The sequence below is a fragment of the Convolutriloba macropyga genome, chromosome 5, assembly GCF_964194025.1.
Source record: "Convolutriloba macropyga chromosome 5, txConMacr16.3, whole genome shotgun sequence".
Classification (NCBI taxonomy): domain Eukaryota; kingdom Metazoa; phylum Xenacoelomorpha; order Acoela; family Convolutidae; genus Convolutriloba; species Convolutriloba macropyga.
Genome location: NC_134472.1, coordinates 42,351,425 through 42,374,288, shown reverse-complemented (window position 1 = coordinate 42,374,288; position 22,864 = coordinate 42,351,425). Strand labels below are relative to the sequence as shown.

Here is a 22,864-nt window from a genome sequence, read left to right as displayed (position 1 = left end):
ACGAAAGCGTGAAAAAGTCACTTAAGAAGTCAAAGAATGTTCTAGAAGAAAAGCGCAAAACTGTCCTGCGAAAAATTTGCATAAAAAAGACACACGTTTACAATAATTGCTATGAACTGCGTTCAAGAGCAATTAATCATGAATGTGTGAAAATCTTTAAAAAAAGAAAGCGCCTTAATACAATTCAAATTCTTTCAATAGTAAAAAGGGAGAGCGCCCAAATAATAGCAGTTGAGAGGCTGACGGCGGCTATTAAAAAAACAGCTTGAAAAGGCCGCACTTGAACAAAGTTTGCTCGCTTAGCGAAAATTTTTTCACACCTACATTTCTCGCTCTGTTTCAAAAGAAGGCATGAACAAAAGAACCACTCTCCTTTCTCAGGTGTTCGAAATTGTCACTGAAACCCCTTTTTCAAACTTTAATAATTCCCTGAATTTCCGGTTTTCTTGCTCTCTCTCACTTATCAAAAAAAGAAAATCATAAAACCTCTTCATGTCTTAAACAAGACGCTCCACCAATACTCCTCTTCGAGTCACAAAAAGAACGCCCCAACACAATTCAAATTGTTAGAATTGTAAGAAACAGGAGCGCTGTAATAGCTGGTCGAGAAGATTGGGGAGGCTATTAACAAGATCCAAGTAACTCATTTTTCTTTTATAAAATACTTGAGGATGGAATTGGACCTGTTCAGAATTATTGCTCGGTTCCACCTTGGCCTCTGTTGGCTGTGTCTTGAGCTTGGTAGCCTTAACAGCTTTGACCAAATTGTCTTGATCAGCCAACTGGAGCTGTTGCAAGAAGTCGTCAATAAGGAGGTCTTCTACTACATCCGGGCACTTGGCAAATGAGACCTGTCCTGTACCCACAACTGCACTCCCGTTCAACGAATATTTTATCACCTAAACAACACAAACATTTCTCATTTACTCTCTGTCACCCAAAATCTACAACCATTTCAACTTAACCTCACACACCTACTCGATACTGTTCTCTATCATTCTATATATTAAACGTAAGACATTATAAGGGACCATGTTTAACGAGAGCCAAAAATGCAGATTTAACAAACAGGAACATGCACGCTTAATGGGCCTCTGAATACCATTTTTAAGAGCTACCGAATAACATGTTTAACAAGCATCGAGGAGCATGTTTAAAGTCAACACGGTATTAACAGAAAAACGAATTAGTCTTCAGTAAATTTGCAATTGGATTCGGAGGTGGAGGATTTGAGACCGCAAGAGGAAAGAAGGCTGTTTCAATTTGGTGTAAGTATGTGAAGCTTGCTTTTGGTTTCCATCTTTTTTATTTGTAACTTAGTACAAGCATCAAAAAGATATACACTCTACATGTTAATTTACCGAAAAAGAATCTTGCTTTCTGAGTTCAATTAATATCAAATCAGATTTTTTCAATTATCATTCAATGCAATTTAGTTGCTCTGTGTCCTACAGCAATATGCACTATGCCTATGAAAATTGAAGAAAGAAAGAATCATCGATGCTGATCGAAAAAAATTTCTCCGAAAGCAAAAAGTTTTTAATTTTGATTTTTTTAAGCTGCGATATTGAGCTATGATTTACAGTCTCTTGGTTTTTTACCACCCGCAGTTATGTTATGGTCATTTTCTGTTTTTAATTGATTAAGTGTCTTTGATATAAGATGCAAAAGTTAATGAAACCCGAGAAACCCAGTGTCATGGTCAATTTGCTGAAAAAACAGCCTGCCGATTGCCGGAAAATAGCCGCGATAGACGCTTGTGGCCTTCCATGAATTGAAACAACTAAATAAATAAGATAGACAGATTGATCACCAGTCCTTTATTAGACCACTCGACTTTTTCTTTAGATTCGGTTGTGATTTTTATGAGACACATACGCACTATTAGGAAAAAAAACCCTAATGGAGCTTTTTCGAAATTAATATTCGAAATCAAAGACTCTAATACTCAAGAATTAGGGCATATACGTTTGGCACTACTTAGATGCACATTATTGACCTTTAACTAGAAAATGTTAATTAAATTTAAGTTCATTAAGCGAGTTCAGAAGTTATTTTTTTGAGTGAGGTAAGTCACGCAATTGAACTAAAAGCAGAACAAATGACGCCACGCACACAAATTAACTGCAAAGAGGTAGAAAACAATGAAAATTAAAAAGTCAATGGTTACAAGAATCATCGATGGAGACGGCGAATTAAAAAAAAACACGATGTCCCCAATAATAGCCGCTATCGCTTCGCGGCTATTAATCAAAATAGCAAAAGAGCGTGTTTCTGCAAATACATTCTGAGACACAGAGAGATCCAGAGAAGTAGGTGCCTTTTATGAACGAGTTTTCAATGTTTGCATCCTTGGTCAAATGGTATAGTATTCAGTAGGTTTTCGATTAAAATTTGTTTTCCTAGTGGTTACTGTGTTTTTCTTTTAATTGGGATTATTTTTGATTTTTTGGGTCACAGAAAACCGATCAAACAATCAAATTTTAGCTCATTGTTTTCTTTTGATGTCTTTACCATTTAGTACTTTTTCCGATAGTTTTTTTGTTTAATCAGTAATTCAATTCATGTGTTGTTGTAAGGTTATTATGGGACGAGATTTGAAGGTTAGATAAGACAGTTCAAAAAAGCAATTGTTGCAATGGTTTTTCTGAATTTAATTTTAATTTCTTTCGAACGGATTTTGAAGCAATTACTGTAAACAAGCAATTTTTCTCGACCGTTCTGCGCTTCTGCTCCAGAACATTCTTTCGAATTAACTCCTAGACTGCTTCTTTCACGCTTGACTTCTACGTGATCTAAATTGTCCTTATTCCTGTCTCTCTCTGTCCCTCTTTCCCCTCTCTCTCTCTCTCTCTCTCTCTCTCTCTCTCTCCTTGTAAAGAGAATAATTGTTCAGCAGTGAATGCGGCGGTAAAAATAGGGTTTCCAATCAGTAGTTTGAGAGTTTATTTTGAAGCTAAGGGGGACTATTTTCTGGTGTTTTCTGTGAAAGTTTCCTATATCTATTTTTATAGAAACGGAATAACATTGCCGGCAGACAGCCGAAATATCCGAAATAGAGTTGCTTGCCGTAAAATAATGATGGAAACAGATACAGAGGAGGATTGAGAAAAACTTATCGTGGCCACCTAAAGATTTTGTTCAATTCCACCATTGAGAACAATTTTGGGTATAAAAATTATTGACAACGCATAGGTTCGAACCGCAATCTCCGGCGTGAGAATCAGAAGCATTAACAACTCGTCGACCCGTCCCTGTTTACACTTCAGGTCACAATCGAATTTATTTAAGCAACGGACATAATTCATAAAAGGACGCTTTTTAGGTCACACAAAAAGCAAGAATCCAGCGTGAAAGAATGACAAAGCGCGAAGCCACAGAATGGTTTCGAACAAATGGAAAACGAAAAAGATCGTCAGACGTCGACGAAAACATAGCAGGACAATGCCTGAAATACATCCAAAGAATTGAGCTTACAAATAGGCCATAAAGAAATTATGTCATGACGGTGACCTTCATCAACTTTGAGAAAAGCCCATTCACGACTGATCGAACAAACAACTCGAGAAACGAAATTTTTTTTACCATTATGGGATCAAAATCTGAACCATGCCCTTTTATTAAGGCCTTACCAGCAGCTGAAGTACTCTAAACATTTGAAGGACTACTAAGGCCAGCTTTGGGTATCAAATGAAACTTTATGCTCAATAGGCCTTACCTGTTTATCCCGTTTTAAAAGCTCAAAGTCATGCAAAAGGTGTGAAAACATCTTACAAAGAAAAACAGCAGGACCAGACCTGGATAACAATTGAAATAATTGACGCAACTGAAGTCAACAATATCGGATTATTTTAAAAGCTCGGCCTCCGATAAAACAAACAAACCAAATACTAAGACAAGCACGAAAGTAAACAAACACTACAAAAATCGAAAAGAAAAAATTCCATTTACATCAGTACCATTCCTAACAAAGCCAACCTCAAAAGAATTTTGACAATCGAAGTTTAGACAGCAAACCCCAACTTTGTAGAAGACAACTGCAGGCAAAAAAAAACAACTCAAACAAAATTTCGCAAAAAGAAACGGTTTCTACGAAAGAAACGGTTTCTCATTGAAAATAAGTAGCAGCGAAGTCACTGACACACGCAACTAAAACGTGAATTCTTCAACATCCATTGGAATATCTATCAAAAGAAAGAATATATCATCTTTAAGGGAAACAATTGGCGGAGGATGCAGCAAAGAGCAACAAATGCAGGCAACAACCCGAAGTTCAAAAAAAGTCAAAAATAAACGGTGTCGAAACCAAATAATTTATTATCAATAAAGCTAAATTTTTAGTAGATTCAATTGCAGACCCTAATTTGAGACCCAAGGATAGCTATTCATTAACACGACTAACTAAGCGGACGACAAAAAAACAGTCTGTCAATCCAAAAAACGATGATCCAAAACAGGTGCCAAAGTCGTTGAAACCTGCAGCTTTGAAATTATAAAACTGGAAAAACTCGAATCTGCTCAAAAAAGCCAATGAGATCCAACAATAATGGGACTAAGTGACAAAACAACAAAAAACAGGCAAAATCCGATAAACTTAAATTTTTTTGAAAGCAGGCGGTGTCAAAGTAGTTAAAACAGTTTGATACGAAAAAACCTTGAGAACTGCTATAAATGGCAACCTTAAGAAAGCCAAATAGAGCTCTCCATAATGTGACTAAGTGACAGCACAAAAAACATAAAAATGTTGAGAACTATTCAACTGCCCCAAGCAACTATACAGTAACCTATTATCAAATTCAAAGAAAAAAATTAGCAAAAAATTTAAGAATAAATCGCAAAAATTATCAGTTTGCGAGCTTATTTTTGCAGTACCAAAACAGAGCTCACAAAGAGGTCATAAAAAATTATTTCATGACATAGACCTTTGTCAACTGTGAGAAAAGCCTATTTAAGACTGACCCAACAAACAACTAAAAAAATGAAAAAACGTGAAAACTTGCACCACTGAAATAAAAAAATCTGAATCATGGCCTTTTAATTAAGGCCTTACCAGCAGCTGCACCACTCTAAACATATGAAGGACTATCAAAACCAGCTTTGGGTATCTAATAATTTCTGATGCTCACTGGGCCTATCCTGTTTTAAAAGCTCAGTCATGCAAAAAGGTAAGAAAACACCTTACAAAGAAAAAATAGCAGGACCAGTCCGGAAAATCAATTCAAAGAATTGACGCAATTGAAGTCAACAATATCGGAAATTTTAAAAGATCAAACTCCGATAAAGGAAACAAACCAAATAGCTTCATGAAATTAAACAAAACACTACAAAAACCGAAAAAAAATATTTAATCAGAAAAAGATTTTACCAAGTTGCCATTCCTAACAACGTAATCAGAAAAAGATTTTACCAAGTTGCCATTCCTAACAACGTAAACTGCAAAAAATGTTGAAACAATCGAAAATTAGAGAGCAAACCCCAACGTTGAAGAAAACAACCGCAGGCAACATTTTGCAAAAAGAAACGGTTTTTACGGATGTCGTTGAAATTAAGTAGCATCGAAGTCACTGAAACACGCAAATAAAACGTGAATTTTTCAACAGCTATTGGACTGTCTATCAACAGAAAGCATATATCAACTTTAAGGGAAACCATTGGCGGAGCATGTAACAAAGAGCAAAAAATGCAGGCAACAATCCGAAGTTCAAAAATAGTCGAAAACAAATGGTGTCGAAACCAATTAAATTAATATCAATAAAGCTAAAAAAACCAGGCGATAAACTAACATTTTTAAAGCAGTCGGTGTCAAATCGGTAAAACAGTTTGATGTGTAAACAACCTTGTAAACTGATATAAATGGGAATCTTAAGAGAGCCAGTTAGCCCTCCATAATGTGACTAAGTGACAGAACAAAAAATTGCAAAAAGATAGAAAACGCTGAAAAAATCTAATATTTTTTTGAAATCAATTAAACTGAAGACTAAATGTTATCCAAGCAAATATAACTAACCCTCACAAAATATTTGAAAAAGTTTATTGGCCACTAAAGATAGAAAAACTTGAGAAATGAGACAAATACATAAAAAATGGAAAATTGCTACAAATTCCGCAAAATTAATAAGATCAAAACAATTTTTTGTCCGAATCATTTCAGTAACCCATCTGCAAGACCTACAAACGTTTCATTGGCCCTTCAAGATCGAAATGGCAAAAAATATTTAAAAACTTGAAAACTGCAAATTCTACTGAATAGATGCTAAACTTCGCGATATTAACATCTTCTGAACCAATTCAATGTTTCAAAAAACTAACCAGTAATCCCATATAAAGCCTTAAAAATTTTTCGCTGGCCCACAAAAATCAATAAGCAAGAATTTGATAGGTCTCAAGAAAAATTGAAAATTTAAAATTTATCAAAAAAAGCAAGAAATTCGTGACATTAAAATGTTGAGAACTATTCAACTGCCCCAAGCAACTATACAGTAACCTATTATCCAATTCAAAGACGAAAATTAGCAAAAAATTTAAGAATAAATCGCAAAAATTATCAGTTTCCGAGCTTATTTTTGCAGTACCAAAACTGAGCTCACAAAGAGGTCATAAAAAATTATTTCATGACATAGACCTTTGTCATTTTGAGAAACGCCTATTTAAGACTGATCCAACAGACCACTCAAAAAATGAAAAAACGCGAAAAATTGCACCACTGAAATATAAAAATCTGAACCATGGCCTTTAAATTAAGGCCTTACCAGCAGCTGCACCACTCTAAACATATGAAGGACTATCAAAACCAGCTTTGGGTATCTAATAATTTCTGATGCTCACTGGGCCTCACCTTGTATCACGTTTAAAAAGCTGTCATGCAAAAAGGTGTGAAAACACCTTACAAAGAAAAAATAGTAAGACCAGTCCTGAAAATCAATTCAAAGAATTGACGCAACTGCAGTCAACAATATCGGATATTTTAAAAGATCAAACTCCGATAAAGGAAACAAACCAAATAGCTTCATGAAATTAAACAAAACAATACAAAAACCGAAAAAATATTTCATCAGAAAAAGATTTTACCAAGTTGCCATTCCTAACAACGCCAACTGCAAAAGAATGTTAAAACAATCGAAAATTAGAGAGCAAACCCCAACGTTGAAGAAAACAACCGCAGGCAACATTTTGCAAAAAGAAACGGTTTTTACGGATGTCGTTGAAATTAAGTAGCATCGAAGTCACTGAAACACGCAAATAAAACGTGAATTTTTCAACAGCTATTGGACTGTCTATCAACAGAAAGCATATATCAACTTTAAGGGAAACCATTGGCGGAGCATGTAACAAAGAGCAAAAAATGCAGGCAACAATCCGAAGTTCAAAAATAGTCAAAAACAAATGGTGTCGAAACCAATTAAATTAATATCAATAAAGCTAAAAAAAACCAGGCGATAAACTAACATTTTTAAAGCAGTCGGTGTCAAATCAGTAAAAGAGTTTGATGTGTAAACAACCTTGTAAACTGATATAAATGGGAATCTTAAGAGAGCCAATTAGCCCTCCATAATGAGACTCAGTGACAGAACAAAAAAACTACAGAAAATAGAAAAAACTGAAAAAATCGCTATATTTTTTCGAAACCAGTTGGTGTTAATTTTATTAAAAGCTGTAATTTCCGATTAAATCAGTAAGTCAATCTAAACATGCATCAATGGAGCCATTGAGACCCAGTATTGATGAGATTAAAAAATTAAAAGTGGAAAAATCGGGCAGAATTCGAAGTCTCTCGAAACTATTGGCTGTCTTATGGAAGGGTAACAAGTGCGACTATGCGTCATTAGATCATACGTATTGACTTCTAAAAGTATTCGTACATAACATTAACAGAAAACAGCAAAACATCAAATTGCCGCGTGTGAAAAAAATTTGCTCTCGGAAACCGAAAATCTGTCTTCTCTCACTTCGAAAAGCACGTTGAAAAAGGCACTCCTTTTGAGTACTCAATTTCCTCTTAACTCACTACAGCCTATGTGTGAACTGGTGTGTGTCTGCGTGCGTGTGTCTGTGCGGGTAAGTGTGCGTGTGTGCAAGATGCAAAAGTCAATGAAGCCCGTGAAACCCCATGTCATGGTCAATTTCCCGAAGAAAAATATTGAAAGAGCAAGAGAGAGAGAGAGAGAGAGAGAGAGAGAGAGAGAGAGAGAGAGAGATCAAGAGAAAAGATTGTCTTTTATGGACGAGTTTTCAGTAGTGTTTGCATACTTCGTCAAATGGTATAGTATTCAGTAGGGTTTCGATTAAAACTAGTTTTTCCAGTGGTTACTGTGACTTCTTTGACGCCATTGAAGTCAACAACATCAGATTTCTTAAAAGATCAGCCTCCGATAAAAGAAACAAACCGAATACCAAGACCTGCACGAACGTAAACAAAACACTACAAAAACCAAAAGTATTTCATCAGAAAATGACTTTATCAAAGTTGCCATTCCTGACAACGCCAACTGCAAAAGAATGTTGATACAATCGAAATTTAGAGAGCAAACCCCAACAACTCAAACATTTTTGGTGGTTGCTTGCGTGTTTGTGTCGTGTGTGTGTGCCTACTTGTCTGGTGGTTGAGGGTGTGTATGTTTGCGTGTATGTGAGTGCGTCCTTGTTTGTTCGTGTGTGTGTGTGCATGCGCGCGTGTATGGGTGGAAACGTATGTGTTTGAGTGTCATGTGCGTGCGTGCATTCGTGTGTGTGAGATTTTCCGCGCTTGTGTGTATGTATGCGTTCGTGTGTGCTCCTGCGTGTGCATTTTTGTGTACGTGCGTGTGCTTGAATGTATTTGCGTTCAAGCCTGTGCGTGCATGCATGTACGTGCGTGTGAGCGTCAGTGCGTGCTTGTGTTTGTCTGGTGTGTTTATGAGCGATGTGTGCATTCCTGTATGTGTGCGCTACTGCATGCGCGCGTGCGTATGCATGTGAGTGCGCGCATGTTTGTGCGTGCGTGTGTGTGCGTAAGTCTGAGTGCGTGTGTACAGTGTACGCACGTGTGTGCTGTGTTTGTGCGTGTTCGTGGTTGCGTGTGTGTATATATAGTGGCTTTCCGTGAGTGTGTGTATGTGCCGTTTGTGTGTGTGTGTGTATGTGTGTGTGTGCGGGCAAGCCTAAGTATGCACTGTTTGTCTGTGTGTGTGTGTACACAAGTGTGTGTGCTTGCCTGCCTGCCTGTGTGCGTTCGTGTGTAGTGTTTATCTGCGCGTGTGCGTACGTACCCGCTTAAGTGTGTGTTTGTATGTGTCTGCATGCTTCCGTATGTGTTTGCATGTTGTGTAGTGAGCTTGTGCGTGCCCGTGTGGGAGCGAGTGTGTGTGTTTGCGTGCGTGCGTGTATGTAAGTGCGTCCTTGTTTGTTCGCGCACGTGTGTGCGCATGCGTGTGCGCGGGTGTGTGTGTTTGCGCGCGTCCTTGTTTTGACGTGCATGCGTGAAAAATCAAAAGTATGTGTATGCATGTTTCATGTACGTGCATGGGTTCGTGTGTGTGAGAGAGCCATTCCGTGCTAGTGTCTATTGGTGTTTGTCTGTGTGTGCATGTTGTGGTAAGTGTGTGCGTGCGTGTATGTGTGTCCTTGTTTGTTTGCGCGTGTGTTTGTTTATTCGAAAATAATATGCGAATATGTGATAATAAAAAAGCTATTATGGTTCCATGTTTTAACTATATAATCGAAAACGAACCCAAAAGTCATTAAAGAAACAGCGGCTCCACTTTAAGCGTATTCAGTTCAACTCCTTTCATTTCAAGTCATTCTTAACCATAACATTTCATTTCAAAAATGCAAAATACTCGAAACTGAAAGAACTTTTTAAATAATTGTCATAATTATTCCAATTATGTGACTTACAATATCAACGGGACTTACATTATGTGACTTACAATTCCTCAATTTTTCTCAAGTCTTTTCTTGCAGCATCTCCTAAACGGTGTTTTGATTTAAAAAAACAAAGCAGCAAATAAATAGGATGTAACAAAATCAAAATGAATTTAGGCAGTCGTATAAAGGAGCGGCAAACGCAGGAAACGAAATCAATCTGTTTGAGAAAACTCTAAACCTATCAGGATGTCTTGGTGTGTTTTGTCGATAGAGCAGACGATAAAGCAAATGCTATTACAGAATTAAGAAAAGTTAAGTATACCATTTAAAAATGTGGTTTCATTTAAAAATTAGACTAATTCACAGATCCAGCAAAGAACCCTAATGACGCATACCCACCACACACAAGATGCAGTAGATAGCTGAAAAGCGGGCAAAAACAGGTTGCGTCTCACTTATTTCAAAATATGCTAATTTTAAAAAGCTTTGAAAAAAAAATATTTTAAAAAAATGCATATAAGACTAATTTATATGGCTAATTCATATGATGACAAAGCAGTAAAAAATAATTGATTTATAACAGCTCAACTTTCTTCTTCACATCGTAAGAGATTTTTTGGGATTTTCTATGTGGCAACACTGAATTAGTGAAAAAGTTTTGGTAGTCTATATACCTAAGAAGCTCTTTGAGCATCATAAAAAGCAATAACTTTTATGCAGTAGTTTCTGTTTAAACACTCTGGGAACACAATTATTATTATGTGAGCATCAAATCCAAAAAATTCAAATTCTCATAAAAATATGAAGTTTGATAGAGGCAATCTACGTACGAGAAGGTTCCAAAGGAAGATAATATACTTTACTAGAAAGCGTTTCAGATCTCTTTATTTCTGTGTTTCCAACAGAAATACAAAACCTTCATCAATAGTGAATTGACGAAAAAGTATTCTCCATGAGTAAAAAAATGAATGCAAAAAACAGCCTCTTTTCAATACAAATTAACATCATTTACGATAATCATGCAAGCCTCCAAAAAAGACTATGAATAGGACAACAAAAATTATATAGGATTTCTGTCAAATCAAATTTGTATCAAAATAAAAAAACAAATAAAATCACAAAAAGTGAGTTACACAAATGAAGCTAAGCACTAAACATCGTGAAGTAATCTGATATTGAAAAGGGGATAACACTAAAAGCAGCAGTCAGAGCACGGCAAGTCAACAAAAACTCGCAAAATCTAATTTTTTTTAAATCTCAGAAGCAGCCGTTCGCGCCCTGAAGGTTCAAGTTTTTGTTACCTATGCAGTAACAGTGATTACCCGTTCTGTTATCTGATGTTCCCCTTCAAATTTGACTTCCAATTGACTTCAAAATCTTCAAAAATTATGATGTTCTTTAAAAAGTCCCAAATTATAGGGAACTTGAAGCCAATAAAAGCTGAACGTGGAGCTGCTCCTAACAACTCTTATTCATTTGTTTCAAGAAAGAAATTATGGGAAAAAATTCATTTGAGGCCTAAAAAGGCATCAAATTTAGAAAAATGTAAAAAAAGAATTTGATTTCCTCTTCAAATCTCAGTGTAGTCCAAAAAAGTTATTGGTGTAGTTATTGGTATTGAATCAATTATAATTCTCTTTATAAAATTTCTATTTGCATTGAAATTCTAGACGAAGAGAGCTTCAAATTGATACATATTCTAGCCTGGGATGCTCTCAAAACGATTCTGAACAAAGGTGGCTAGCATAAAGTTGTCCCATTTTTTTCAAAAAAAATGTGGGAACAAAAAATCGAACAAACACTTGGCAACAAAATACGGAGACAGTTTTTGCAACGTTAAAAATTTCCCACGCCCGTTGTCTTCAGAAAAAATCGCGTTGCAGGAAATCTCCCCAAAGTGTCCCCTGACGCATTGATGTTAATACATAAGTATTCCACCATTCATTGAGACCCCTGTAAGCTTTTATACAACTACGTCCAATTTTAGCATAAAGGGTTTCATTTTTTGGAATACCTCATTTTTGAGTACTTAATTGACGGGGTGATCAGAACCTATCAGTCAATTGCAAAATATGTCGTGTTCCACTATAATAATATCGACAATCATTGGCTACAATATTACTGACAGATGGTTGATAGTATGCATGTAGCCAAAACACGATTGTAAAGTCTTCAAAAGTTACATGAACTTCGATTCAAATTTCAGGCATATGCGCCATATTTACATATTATTCATTTCAAATCACCCATCAAATGATAGTGAATGAATGCCGCATGTTACTTTGAGTTTAAACCTTGAGATCGTTAGATAGAACTTACTTTTGCATCTTGGGAGACGGCAATTAATATTCTGGAATCAGGTGAAAAGGCCACGTGTCGAATAGCTCCGATGGGTACATTGTTGCCAGTTCTCAAAAAGTGCACCCTCAATCTGGATGGGTCAGGGTCGCTCTTCAAATCCAGCACCATAACACGTCCATCCTGCAATCCAAGTGCTAGAAGCCTCCGTGCAGTTGGTTCAAGTACCATTTTCATGAACCAAATCTTGGAATTAGTCAGTTCATATTGAAATAAAATGCTGCACAGACTTTTCACAGTGTTGTCTTCTTTAATCCGCGATTCATTCGTCCAAGCAGCAATGTAGTTCTCAGAACTTTTCGAGATAATAACATTCCTTGTCAGAAACTTGACAGAGTCGATATAGTTTTTGTGAATTGTTTTGTTAACAAGTTCAGGAAAATGCAGAAATATAGGCAGTGGGTTCTTGTAATGGTTTCCAGTTCTAAAACATATTGATACATGCCCATCAAAACTACCAAGCTCACAAATGCACGCACATTTTAGATTGACCCATTTGAAGAATAACCCCTTGCAATACTTGAAATGGGTTGTGAATGGCAAATAGATTCATTTCCGTTTTTGATATATTTGGCGAATGCTCCGAAAATTCTTTGTTCATTAAGTTGAAGCACTGAAAAACTCAAGGCAGTGGCTGGCAGATTTCTAGAAAACATCTTCGATAGACCTGTAAGTAGACCTGATCTGTCATAGACCTGTAAGTAGTAACATTTACTGACTGGAAGATCGCGGGGGGGGGGGGGGGGGGGTTGTCCTCCCATGTTAGAGATAGGGTTGTCCTGAGGACAAACCAACCTTTCAAATTTGATAGGACAACCCAACCCTTTACATGGGATAGGACAACTCAACCCTTTGCATGGGATAGGATAACCCTACCTTTTACATGCAAGGACAGCTACCTCCCAGTTGAAACCGGATAATTATCCAGACATTTCCCCCTCCATTTCCCATTTTCTCCTTCTGAGAGCATTATTACCAAGCATTGTTTATTTGACTGAAGGTGATCAAGAGGATTGAGTTACTGTTTAGAAACCGCCATTTTTGAAATAGTGCGCAATGACAACAATTGCTACGGTAGATTTGGATAGGATTTATGAGATATACAAGTGAAAAAAGAATATTCACAATACTGCGAAAGAATTTGTATTCTTTGGCAACTTGTTTGTATTTGGATCCTTACCTCGATTTGGAAATTGCATTGAAATTGAGACCGTATGGTGGACTGATTAGGACTCACAATTCTTCGTTACACTTATGTCAATTTAAAAAAAAAAAATGCGTTTGTACGCTATATTTCACGACGCACCTGGTTTTGTTTATGAGTACAGTGAAAAGGGAACCGGTTATTTATACGTTTTACCCTGTCCAGTCATAAAGGAATATCTGGGTCATGCGACTGGTATTGTTTTTTTATACCTAAAATCTTTCCAAAATCGTTTATTCGATCGATTGGAATGCTGACTGCAAGAGTGCTTGTTCTTGATTTTGAAGGCTTTCGAAGCAAAAAATCTGGTTTTATTGAGAGAGCTAGCAATAAATTCCAATAACTACACGAACACAATTTCATTCTCACCTCAGCGCCCATTCAATTCTCTTAATTTGAGTGAACAAAAATCATATCAAAGGGCTTCAAATTTTCTTCACAGTTTGGATTGGGAGAATACCCATATTGCTATCTGTAACAAATTCTACAGAGTGTAGTGCGCGCTTCGATTTCATCTATCAGATTTTTATGCAAAGAGGGCAGAGAAAACTGACACGTTGCAAAAACTGCTTCAGAAAAAAGTTACAAACCTTGAGTTATCCTCAAAATTGAACATTTGAGTTTCTATCGGGAGACCCCCATTTAAGGTTTGCATTCAACAACTTGTCCAAAACGACAGAAGAACAACCATTGTGCGAGGAAGCAGACCCAATTGTTCTACTGGCTGATCCATGAAATAATCGTCGATTAGAAAAACAGCACCGTCTGTACTGCAAATGAATTTGTCTCCCAATTTGATAGTTTACAGTTGCTTAACGCTGAGAATCAATTGACTGTTACACTAGTCAAGGAGAAAAAATTGACAATCGCGGATAAACTGCATTGAGGAAACTGTAATGAGCAAGTTGGAATCGATAGAGAATCCTTCAAAAACCATCTCACTTTTAGAAAATTTTCAACTGTATCATGCCTATGAAAAAAATGCAAAGAATGGATCTAACCCATTTACCTATGCACAAGCGGTAAGTTACAGCGCAAGTGCCTCTGAACGATGAAAACCTACCTGACGAAATTAAGCAGCTTGTAAAACAAGGATTAAGACCTGTTTCGAGTAGGGTTACCTTGAGAGGTTACTCTACTGAGCTCTTATAGTATCTCAAGACTATATTACAATAGTGAGACTTACCTGACTAACTAAAGTTCTATATCTCTAGTCTGTTACTCTTCTATCTGAGCTTCAGTAGACTGTGCACGGGCCCCAATGCTAAAGTCTAACGTATATCTCAATACAAAACAAGAGCGGAGTAGAGAGAGAGAAATATACTTTATTATTATATCAGGTTTGGGTATGACACTGATCGGTACCAACTAAAAGGCAAAGTGAAAGGGAAAATAGTTAAACATCGAAGGAAAGGTATTTCTTCTATTTTAACAAATCAGGAAAGAGTATTTCCAGTCTTTATTTATTTAAATAATAAAGTCTTCAAATCTTCTTTGTTGGAAGTCAACACTGACTCCGACTCCATCTTTCCGGGGTTTAAGTTTTTTAGAAGTTTTTGTGAGTACTACATTCAATTTCTCTTTAGTCTCTCTGGAGGATTTTCTTTTCTTTTTGTTGAGTGTGTTGCGCTTTTGCCGGTTCGTCAGTAGGTCAATTCCTAAACATAGGTTGCCCACGGAGCAAGGAGTGAACATCAACAACCACAAAAGTATCCAGTACCACTTCCAGTGGATGAAGATCCTTTTGGGTAGGCCCGATGTTGATGTCGAAGGCAATCCTGATATCCAGTGACTTACCTCACTTACCTGAATTCTTTTTGTTTGCTCATGTTAGCTGTTAGATGTTCAGAATTTTTTCGATTTAGCCTATCATGTTAGGCGGTATTAATGTTCTGTTATTACGTAGTATCCCTTCCGGTTGGAAAGAAAAAATAAAACCTTTGTTCTAAATGTTATATGAAATCTGATGGAAAAATTGAGTGTGGTTGGGTGAGTAACAACAAGGTTGTTGACAACAACGAAAAGTTATTTGCTATATGTCATAACAAACGGTATAGTGACATGTGATTTTTCTGTCATGTTGGATTATATTATTGGATATGAACATGTATTATTTCAATTATTGTCTCCCGGAGTCATGATTTATTCTGATGAATTTAGTCCTTACAGACTGCTTCATCATACTTCTACAGTTTTGTGGTTTTGTTAGTTGTTACGGTTATGTTATACGAAGCGTTTATCGAATCTGTAAATGTTGTAAGGTTGCTAATGGTTTCTGTACTGTTTAAATTTAGTAAAGGTTTTAAAACACGCTTATAGGTTTAATGGTTGTGGACAAAATTTTCCCATCGCCTGATTCCTAATAACGGTTATTTCATACTTTTAAATTTAGTAAAAGTATCTGTCTGCGCGCTTATTTTATAAATGTTCGCCGGATACGACATAATGTATTTCAACATTCCAAATAATTCTCTCGGGAAGAAAGAACTTGTTAGTTTTTACTGTTAGTAGAATAGATGATATTGCTAGACTATTGCATGTGATAGTTCATAGTTGTTAACTTCATGTCGTTATAATTGCATGGTTGTTTATAAATGTGGAACGTTTACTTATGAATGATTTGTCTATTAATGGTTTACCTATGAAAAGTCGTTGTTATAAAGTAGTAGACTATCCTAGTAATATGAAATTTTCGAATTGGTAATATTTTCGTTTTTTTTTGTTGTTATAGACTTCGAATATTTTGTTATGTACTGTTAGTAGATTACGTGTCAATATAGTTATTTGACGTATTGTTAGTGTTATTAACAAAGTATCAACAGTTTGTTACAATAAACACTTGCTCAGAAGTTGTTAGAATTGTCATGTCATGACCCAATGTGTTATGTAGTGTTATGCATACGTTATGTATACTGTTCGTTGTACATGTCTGTTATACATTACATAGTGTGTTATTCTACACTGTAGTGCATAAAGCTATTGTTTATATCCGGTTCCGTTGTACACAATATTATCAGGTACTTTTTTGTATTTACTTTATTTCTTATTTACAAAATTGCATATATCTAACTATGGATAATCTTTGCATATGTACATGTACAATTTACTATCTGAAGGTAGAAAATGGGTAGGAGAATAAGAAACAATAATAATAAAGAATAAAAATTGTTGTTCTGAAGAAGTCAATTATTCTTTAAGTGTTATATCAAGGTGTTATATCAAGTATCAGTGATACTTAAAGACAGTGTTGTATTTAAGACTAATATAGCAAATCAAATCAGGAATGTAATAGTTTAAACATTTCAACTGTAATTGAAATAGCATGTTCAAAGAGATTTGGGTAATATATTTGGAATGTTTATGGCTATAGATGGTATTGTTACAAATTGGTACAATATAGGAAAACAATAAGCATATATGCAGAGAAACAAATCCATTGTTAAATGAAGCTGTTATGAATGAAATGGCATTGTTATTAAAGTTCGAGATTTGTAACTTGTTCCAATTTTCCATTTGTTAAAATTTCTCTGTTTGCTGAGGATGGTTAGTTCGATCTCTGTAATGTTTATATTCCTTTACGAAATGTTCATCGTGTGAGAGAAAGTATGCCAACAGGTCAGTGACCTCGTTAATGTTTGTTTCCGTAATCGAAGCTTTTACAGTCTTCCTTAGCTCTTTTTCAAGATCTGTTGTTTTCGTTCATTGTTATATTGAATTCTGTTACTGAAATCTCTGTTTGTTACGCTTCCTTCTAAATGATATGTGTGGTACTCTTCGCAAGGTTCAAGTGCCTCGAGAGGTACCATCAATGGTCTTTCAGGTGAATCCTTAGGTTGGAAGATGTAGTAATTTTTTATGGGATCAAAATTTCGGAGTGTTCCAATGGTGTATTCCCATTTCAGTTTATATCCATAATTCAGAAAGTAGGTGGATGTTAGTTGATCATTGATATGGATGTAGCTTTTATCTGTATATAGCTCTTTATCTCTGAAGAAGGTGTAATAGATCAAATTGTGAATCAGTTTGGTTTCATCTAAACGAAAGTTATTGTTCTGTACGTCTTTTGGAGTGGGATGGAGAAAGTCGAAACTAAGTTGGAAAATTTCGTGTTCAAATACGCTATATGCTGAGAGATCCTGAGATGCTTTTGCTACTAGGTGATCGAATGTGCATAATACAGGTACTTTAAACTCATAATTGTAGTCGTATAGGACCCGCTCCGTTAAGCTATAAAATTGTTTAAGGATGGGGTAATTAGCTTGATGGAATTTATCCCGTCCCATATTTTTCGTACTGCGTTTGACAGTATTAGTGTTCTCAGATGGCGAAGGTGGAAAGTATTCGGATATGCGATCTTTCAGGTTAAAGAGGGGTGCAATGACAAAGTTATAGTTCTTAGATTCAAAAGGCATTTCTGCCCAATTGCGGTAAGACAATAATGGGTTGTAGTTACTGCTATGTGGGTTGTTCAATGTTCTAGGATCCTTTTCTTGGAACCATATGGTTTCCATAACGGTAGCTGTTGATTGTTCGTTAGTTGATTGATGGAAAAATGACTTGCTATTGTTACTACGTGGTGTTACTGCGTAGGGGAAACGTAGACTGTTCGGTCGAATATGACTGGAATTTCTTTCGAACCAACGTTGTTGAACACGTTGTTGCATTTTGTTACTATCTGTTGTATAGTCTTCAAGAGGAGGTGTTCTCACTGGTGGGGGGTAATTCGGTAATGGTGGAGACATATGTGTTTCAATCGGTTTCGAGGTATTATACGAATTATTGTTCTGAGATCGGTTCTGTGGTCTATTGTATTGATAACTATGTGTACTAGTGTTTTGTTCTGTTATATCATCAGGTTTTCTAGTACAGAAAGATTCTTGGTTTCGCCTTACATCCGGTTTTGGTTTAACAACTTTTTCAGAAATTATATGTGCTATTTACTGTGGTGTTTTTTGATTGAGTGCTGTCTGTGTAAAATAATCAGACGTTGTGTTCTCCACTTCCACCCTCATGGTGGTGACTGTTTCTTGTGGGTGACTGTTATCGATGTAGTCATCTGTTTGTGTGCTACATTCGGATGCATTATCTCTAATTGTTCCAGGGCTGGAACGTCCAGATCCAGAGCTAAGCTCGCCTTCCTCTACGTCATAGCTGAGGAGAGTCGGCTTTACATGGAGATTCTTGTTCATAATCCATTCTGGATGCCATTTGCTAAAAGATATTTATTTGTTAACTGTTTGTTGTACATAAGTAATGGAGATTTTGTTACAGGGTGAATGTTATTCGAATATTGTTACAGAATGTTGTTATAAATTGTTCAGTATTATTATTTCTGAGTATCAGGTTGTAGACTATGTGGTTATTCAAGTTACTAGATGTATGTTCGCACAAATTGTTACATGCATGAGTTACATGCACGAATTTGTCTGCATGAGTTTACATGAAAGGTATTGTTACTGGTATATTTGTTATCATTTCATATTGTTACCATTCTAATGATGTTATATGTTTTATCTATCACTGTTTAGTGATCTTGTTACAATTTGTGACAAGTTACATGGTAAGTGTTATTCTTTGTTGTTCGTCAATCATATTAGTATCAGGTACATATTAGTATCAGATACATGTATTAGGTACATATATGAAAAAGTAATAAATGTTAAATGTTTTCGTAATATGTATTTGTTACACTTCATAAGTGTCCGCAGAATGCGAATCACAATACGTTACCTCATTTGTATGTGGTTGATCGTCATTTCTTAGTATGTCTAAACTATGACTGCGGTTATTCATTTTGTTAGCCGTTAATTTTAATTGGTCGAAATCGATAGGTGGTGGATTTTGTATGTCCATTAGTTTTACTGTCGGTATTAAAGGTTGTTTACTTGTTGATGTACTAGAAGGTTGAGGTATTTCATAAGGTGTTGATTGTTGAACAGGTAAAGGCGTTTCAAACGAATGTCCGTTAAATGATGTAGGTTGTTGCTGTAAATGAGGCGCACTGGGTAAGGGTGCGTTATTTCCTAATTATTGATATGCAGGTGGTGGAGTAATAAATTGTTGTCGGAGTTGTGGTATTTTATTTTCCGATATTGTTTGCAATGGTTCTACCTTAAACGGTTCTACTCTCAACGGTTCTTGTTTATATTTTCGTTCTGGTAATGGTGGTTTTTGTTTCTTCGTAGGTGATTCTATTGTTCTTAATTGTAGTCCTTTTTCTGTTCTTCTAATTGTTGTGTTATAATGTTTATAATTCGCATCTTTATAAACTTCTGTAGGTTCATCATTGTCATTATGATCTGTTATATGTGGTAAATTTGTGGAGAGTCGACGAAATTTTTGCTTATATTTTCGTGAATTGTTATTTCCGTAGTGTGTGTTGTTGTTTTCATCACTGTTGTGACTATTGTCTTCTTCTTGTATTTGAGCTACGAGTTGAGTTAATTTTGTGAAAATATTCCGAATATTCCTGTAAGTAGAATTTTTGTTATGCTTGCTTGTTTTCCGATTGCTTTATGTATTGCAAAAGCGTTATAAAATTTGATGATAAGATTTGTTATAAATAATATCATACTTATCATGAAGTATATTATTGCCATTTTTTCTAAGACGTACCATGGCCAACCAAAGATTGTTAATATTTGTTCTTTTAGCCATGCTCCGTCAAAGATCTCTTTCCAGTTAACACTTGGTTGATCAATTTGGAAGTTATATCCATTAATGTTGATATCTCTTAATCATTTAAGTGATTGTTCGTAGTATTTATAGGTTTGTAATAATCCTAATTGTTCAAGTTCTAGTAATTTCTGAGCATTTGCTGATGTTGCTTCTTGTAATAGTTTTTCGCGGTCTCGCATATATTCATGTAGTAAATCTCGTTTTCGTTCTTGTACTAGTTGTTCTTTACTTACTAGTTGTTCTTTACTGTATATACCACTTTCAATTAAACTTGCTTTACTAAACATGTTATCAAGTACGATTTCTTCAGGTGATATTGTATTCAATATTGTTTCTACTTTTACTGGGTATGGTGTTACTCTATATCCAGCTGTTCCTTCAGTGTCTATAGAAATTAATTGATCGAAGTTGCTGTGTGAGCATGGTACTTTCTTTGCCCATAAATAGGTTTGTCTTGTTAATTGATGTACGTATGGTACTCTATTTTTGTATAGAAATGGTATTTTATCGTAACTTTCACGAGTTTGTGGCACGTACAAGGGAGATGATTTTTTCGCGCATTTGTACATTTTCATTACGTTTATTCCTTCTTGTTTGACGAATATTGATCTATCTCCAGTAAGGATGTGTCCTAGGAGTGGTGTTCTTTAGTACTTGTGTCAGTGTTAATTATCGAATGTTTCTAGTTTGTGCACAGATTTTCGAATGAAATTCTATTGCTTGTAGACTTATTCTCGAGTATATGTTACTCATGTAGAGGTCCATTTTCATGTTCATGTGTGTGTTTTCGTTTACAAAACCATAGTAATATTGTTTGTTTTCCTCGTCTTCGTACCGTGTGTGTTCTGATGTTATTTGTTTTGGTTTAATTTTTACAAATTTTTCTTCTTCAAACCTGTCTTTCTTTCTTGTTATTTGTGTCCTGTGTGCATATCGAATCCGTATTCGTATATTATGTAAATGTCGTCGTACTCTGTTTTGTGTATTGGTTGGAGTGAACCGCATTCGCGTTCTACTAATGGGTAGACTTCGAATCTGGTGGCAATAGTGTGTTTTGTTCATTTTTATTTTTGTGCTATATCATGCTGTTGAACTGTTGTCCATTCCGCATTTGTTTCTATCCAGTATCTGTCTTGGTATTTTACCATAAATGCATCAAATCTAATAAGTTCAAATAAGTGACAATGTGTTTGTGGTTCCCAAACAATTGTTGCTTTTGTGAACGGTGTCGGTAGACACTCTCCTTTCCGGAGATCACATGGTAATTTTGTTCCCATATATGATATTTCTTCAGTGTCCAAGTTTAGTATTAATGATACTTCTTTTATTTCTAATGTCCAATCTAGTATATCTATTGTTTTGTTTTCTTGGTCCTTTCATGCAGTTTGACTGAGCTATTTAAATTTCATTTGGTATCCACATCCGGTTTGTATAATCGTAGACTATTCTTCCGTATGTTGGTACCATAGGAGTATCAAATTCAAATTGTATTCTGCCTTGCATGTCTTCGATCTTTTTCTGAAGTGGTGGGTTAGCTATGTAATTATATGAAATATTAAATTAGGTTTATTCTAGCGAGTTTGTTTCCAACTTCATCTGCATCTAATATTTTTGTTCTTCAAGCATCTGAGACGTAATAACTAGGTCTGTTAGCTCTAAAATAATCAGTGTGTTGTGAACACCATTCTACGCGTTCTTTGATTGTTCCTGTAACTGCGTACGCTTTTATTTCTACTGCTTGTGCTTTTGATAGTAGTTGTACTTCGGTTTTTAGTCATATCTAAATCGAGTGGTTTGAATTTACATGTACTAATTTTGTTTAGTTCATAATACTTAACATTAGTAATTTCTTCTGCATCGCAATCGTAATGTTCTATGAAGATGTCTTGTGGTCCAGTTGCGGAGCCATTAATGTTTTGTCTTGTTAGTTCTACAAAGCCTATTTTTGTATTTTTTGTCTTTTATTGTTCATGTTGAATTTCTCTAGTATACTGTTTGTTAATTGTTCTCTATAGAAATTCCAATTTCGTGTCCATTTATCGATGGCTATTTCCCACATAGCTTCGTAGTTTGAACTGTTTTTAAACTCTTCTAGTTCTTTCATTTTGGTGTCATAGGTGAAATATTGTGGATTAGTTTTAAATTTGGTGTTATTGTTAAATACATGTTTTTTAAGATTATTGAATTTCTCCTGGTTGAATGCGTATGATGTATTTGTATTTATTTTGTTTTTGTTTTGAAAATTTTTTATGCCACTCTTTCATTTATACGATCCTTGATACGTTGTTTAACACGGATATTTAGTCTGTGCTCTAATTGTGTTTTTGTTTCTATTTTCATGTAAATATATATTATTAAAAACAATATTAATATTATGGCTTTTAGTTGAAGCGACATGTATATGATAAACCGGTGTGAGGATTATAGAATGTTGCAAATCCTAATGTTTGTTTTGTATATCTGTCAAATTTATATATAAAATCAATGCAGATAAAAGGTGCTGGGGTCATAGTTGTAATTATCGATGGTGTAGTTGCATGAAATGGATGGTTAAAGATAGTGTCGTATTTTATTGTAGTGTTAAATTTGAGTTCTTGATTAGGTGTTGCTAAAACGTTTAAGTGCTGTGTTACGCTGTCGTGCTGTTAGATTTAAGGTGTTTATTAATCTGTTTCATGACCAGTTTGTAAGTGTGTCTCTTAAGTTAGTGGGTCCGTATAGTGGTGGTGGTGGATTCCAAGTTTTGTGATCTAATGCAAAAAGATGTGTGTTCATTAATCC

General features: G+C 35.5%; 1 protein-coding gene across 1 annotated transcript in view; it reads right to left on the bottom strand.

The window, feature by feature from the left end:
* Window positions 1–283: 283 nt before the first annotated feature.
* LOC142339398 (uncharacterized) overlaps window positions 284–22,864 on the bottom strand; it is a 105,269-nt gene continuing 82,688 nt past the window's right edge. Inside the window, exons 4-5 of the mRNA XM_075389416.1 lie at window positions 12,163–12,625; window positions 284–899 (exon numbers count right to left, since the gene is read on the bottom strand). Of these exons, the coding sequence (XP_075245531.1) occupies window positions 567–899; window positions 12,163–12,625 (796 nt within the window). The 3' untranslated portion in view covers window positions 284–566. The remainder of the gene's footprint in view (window positions 900–12,162; window positions 12,626–22,864) is intronic.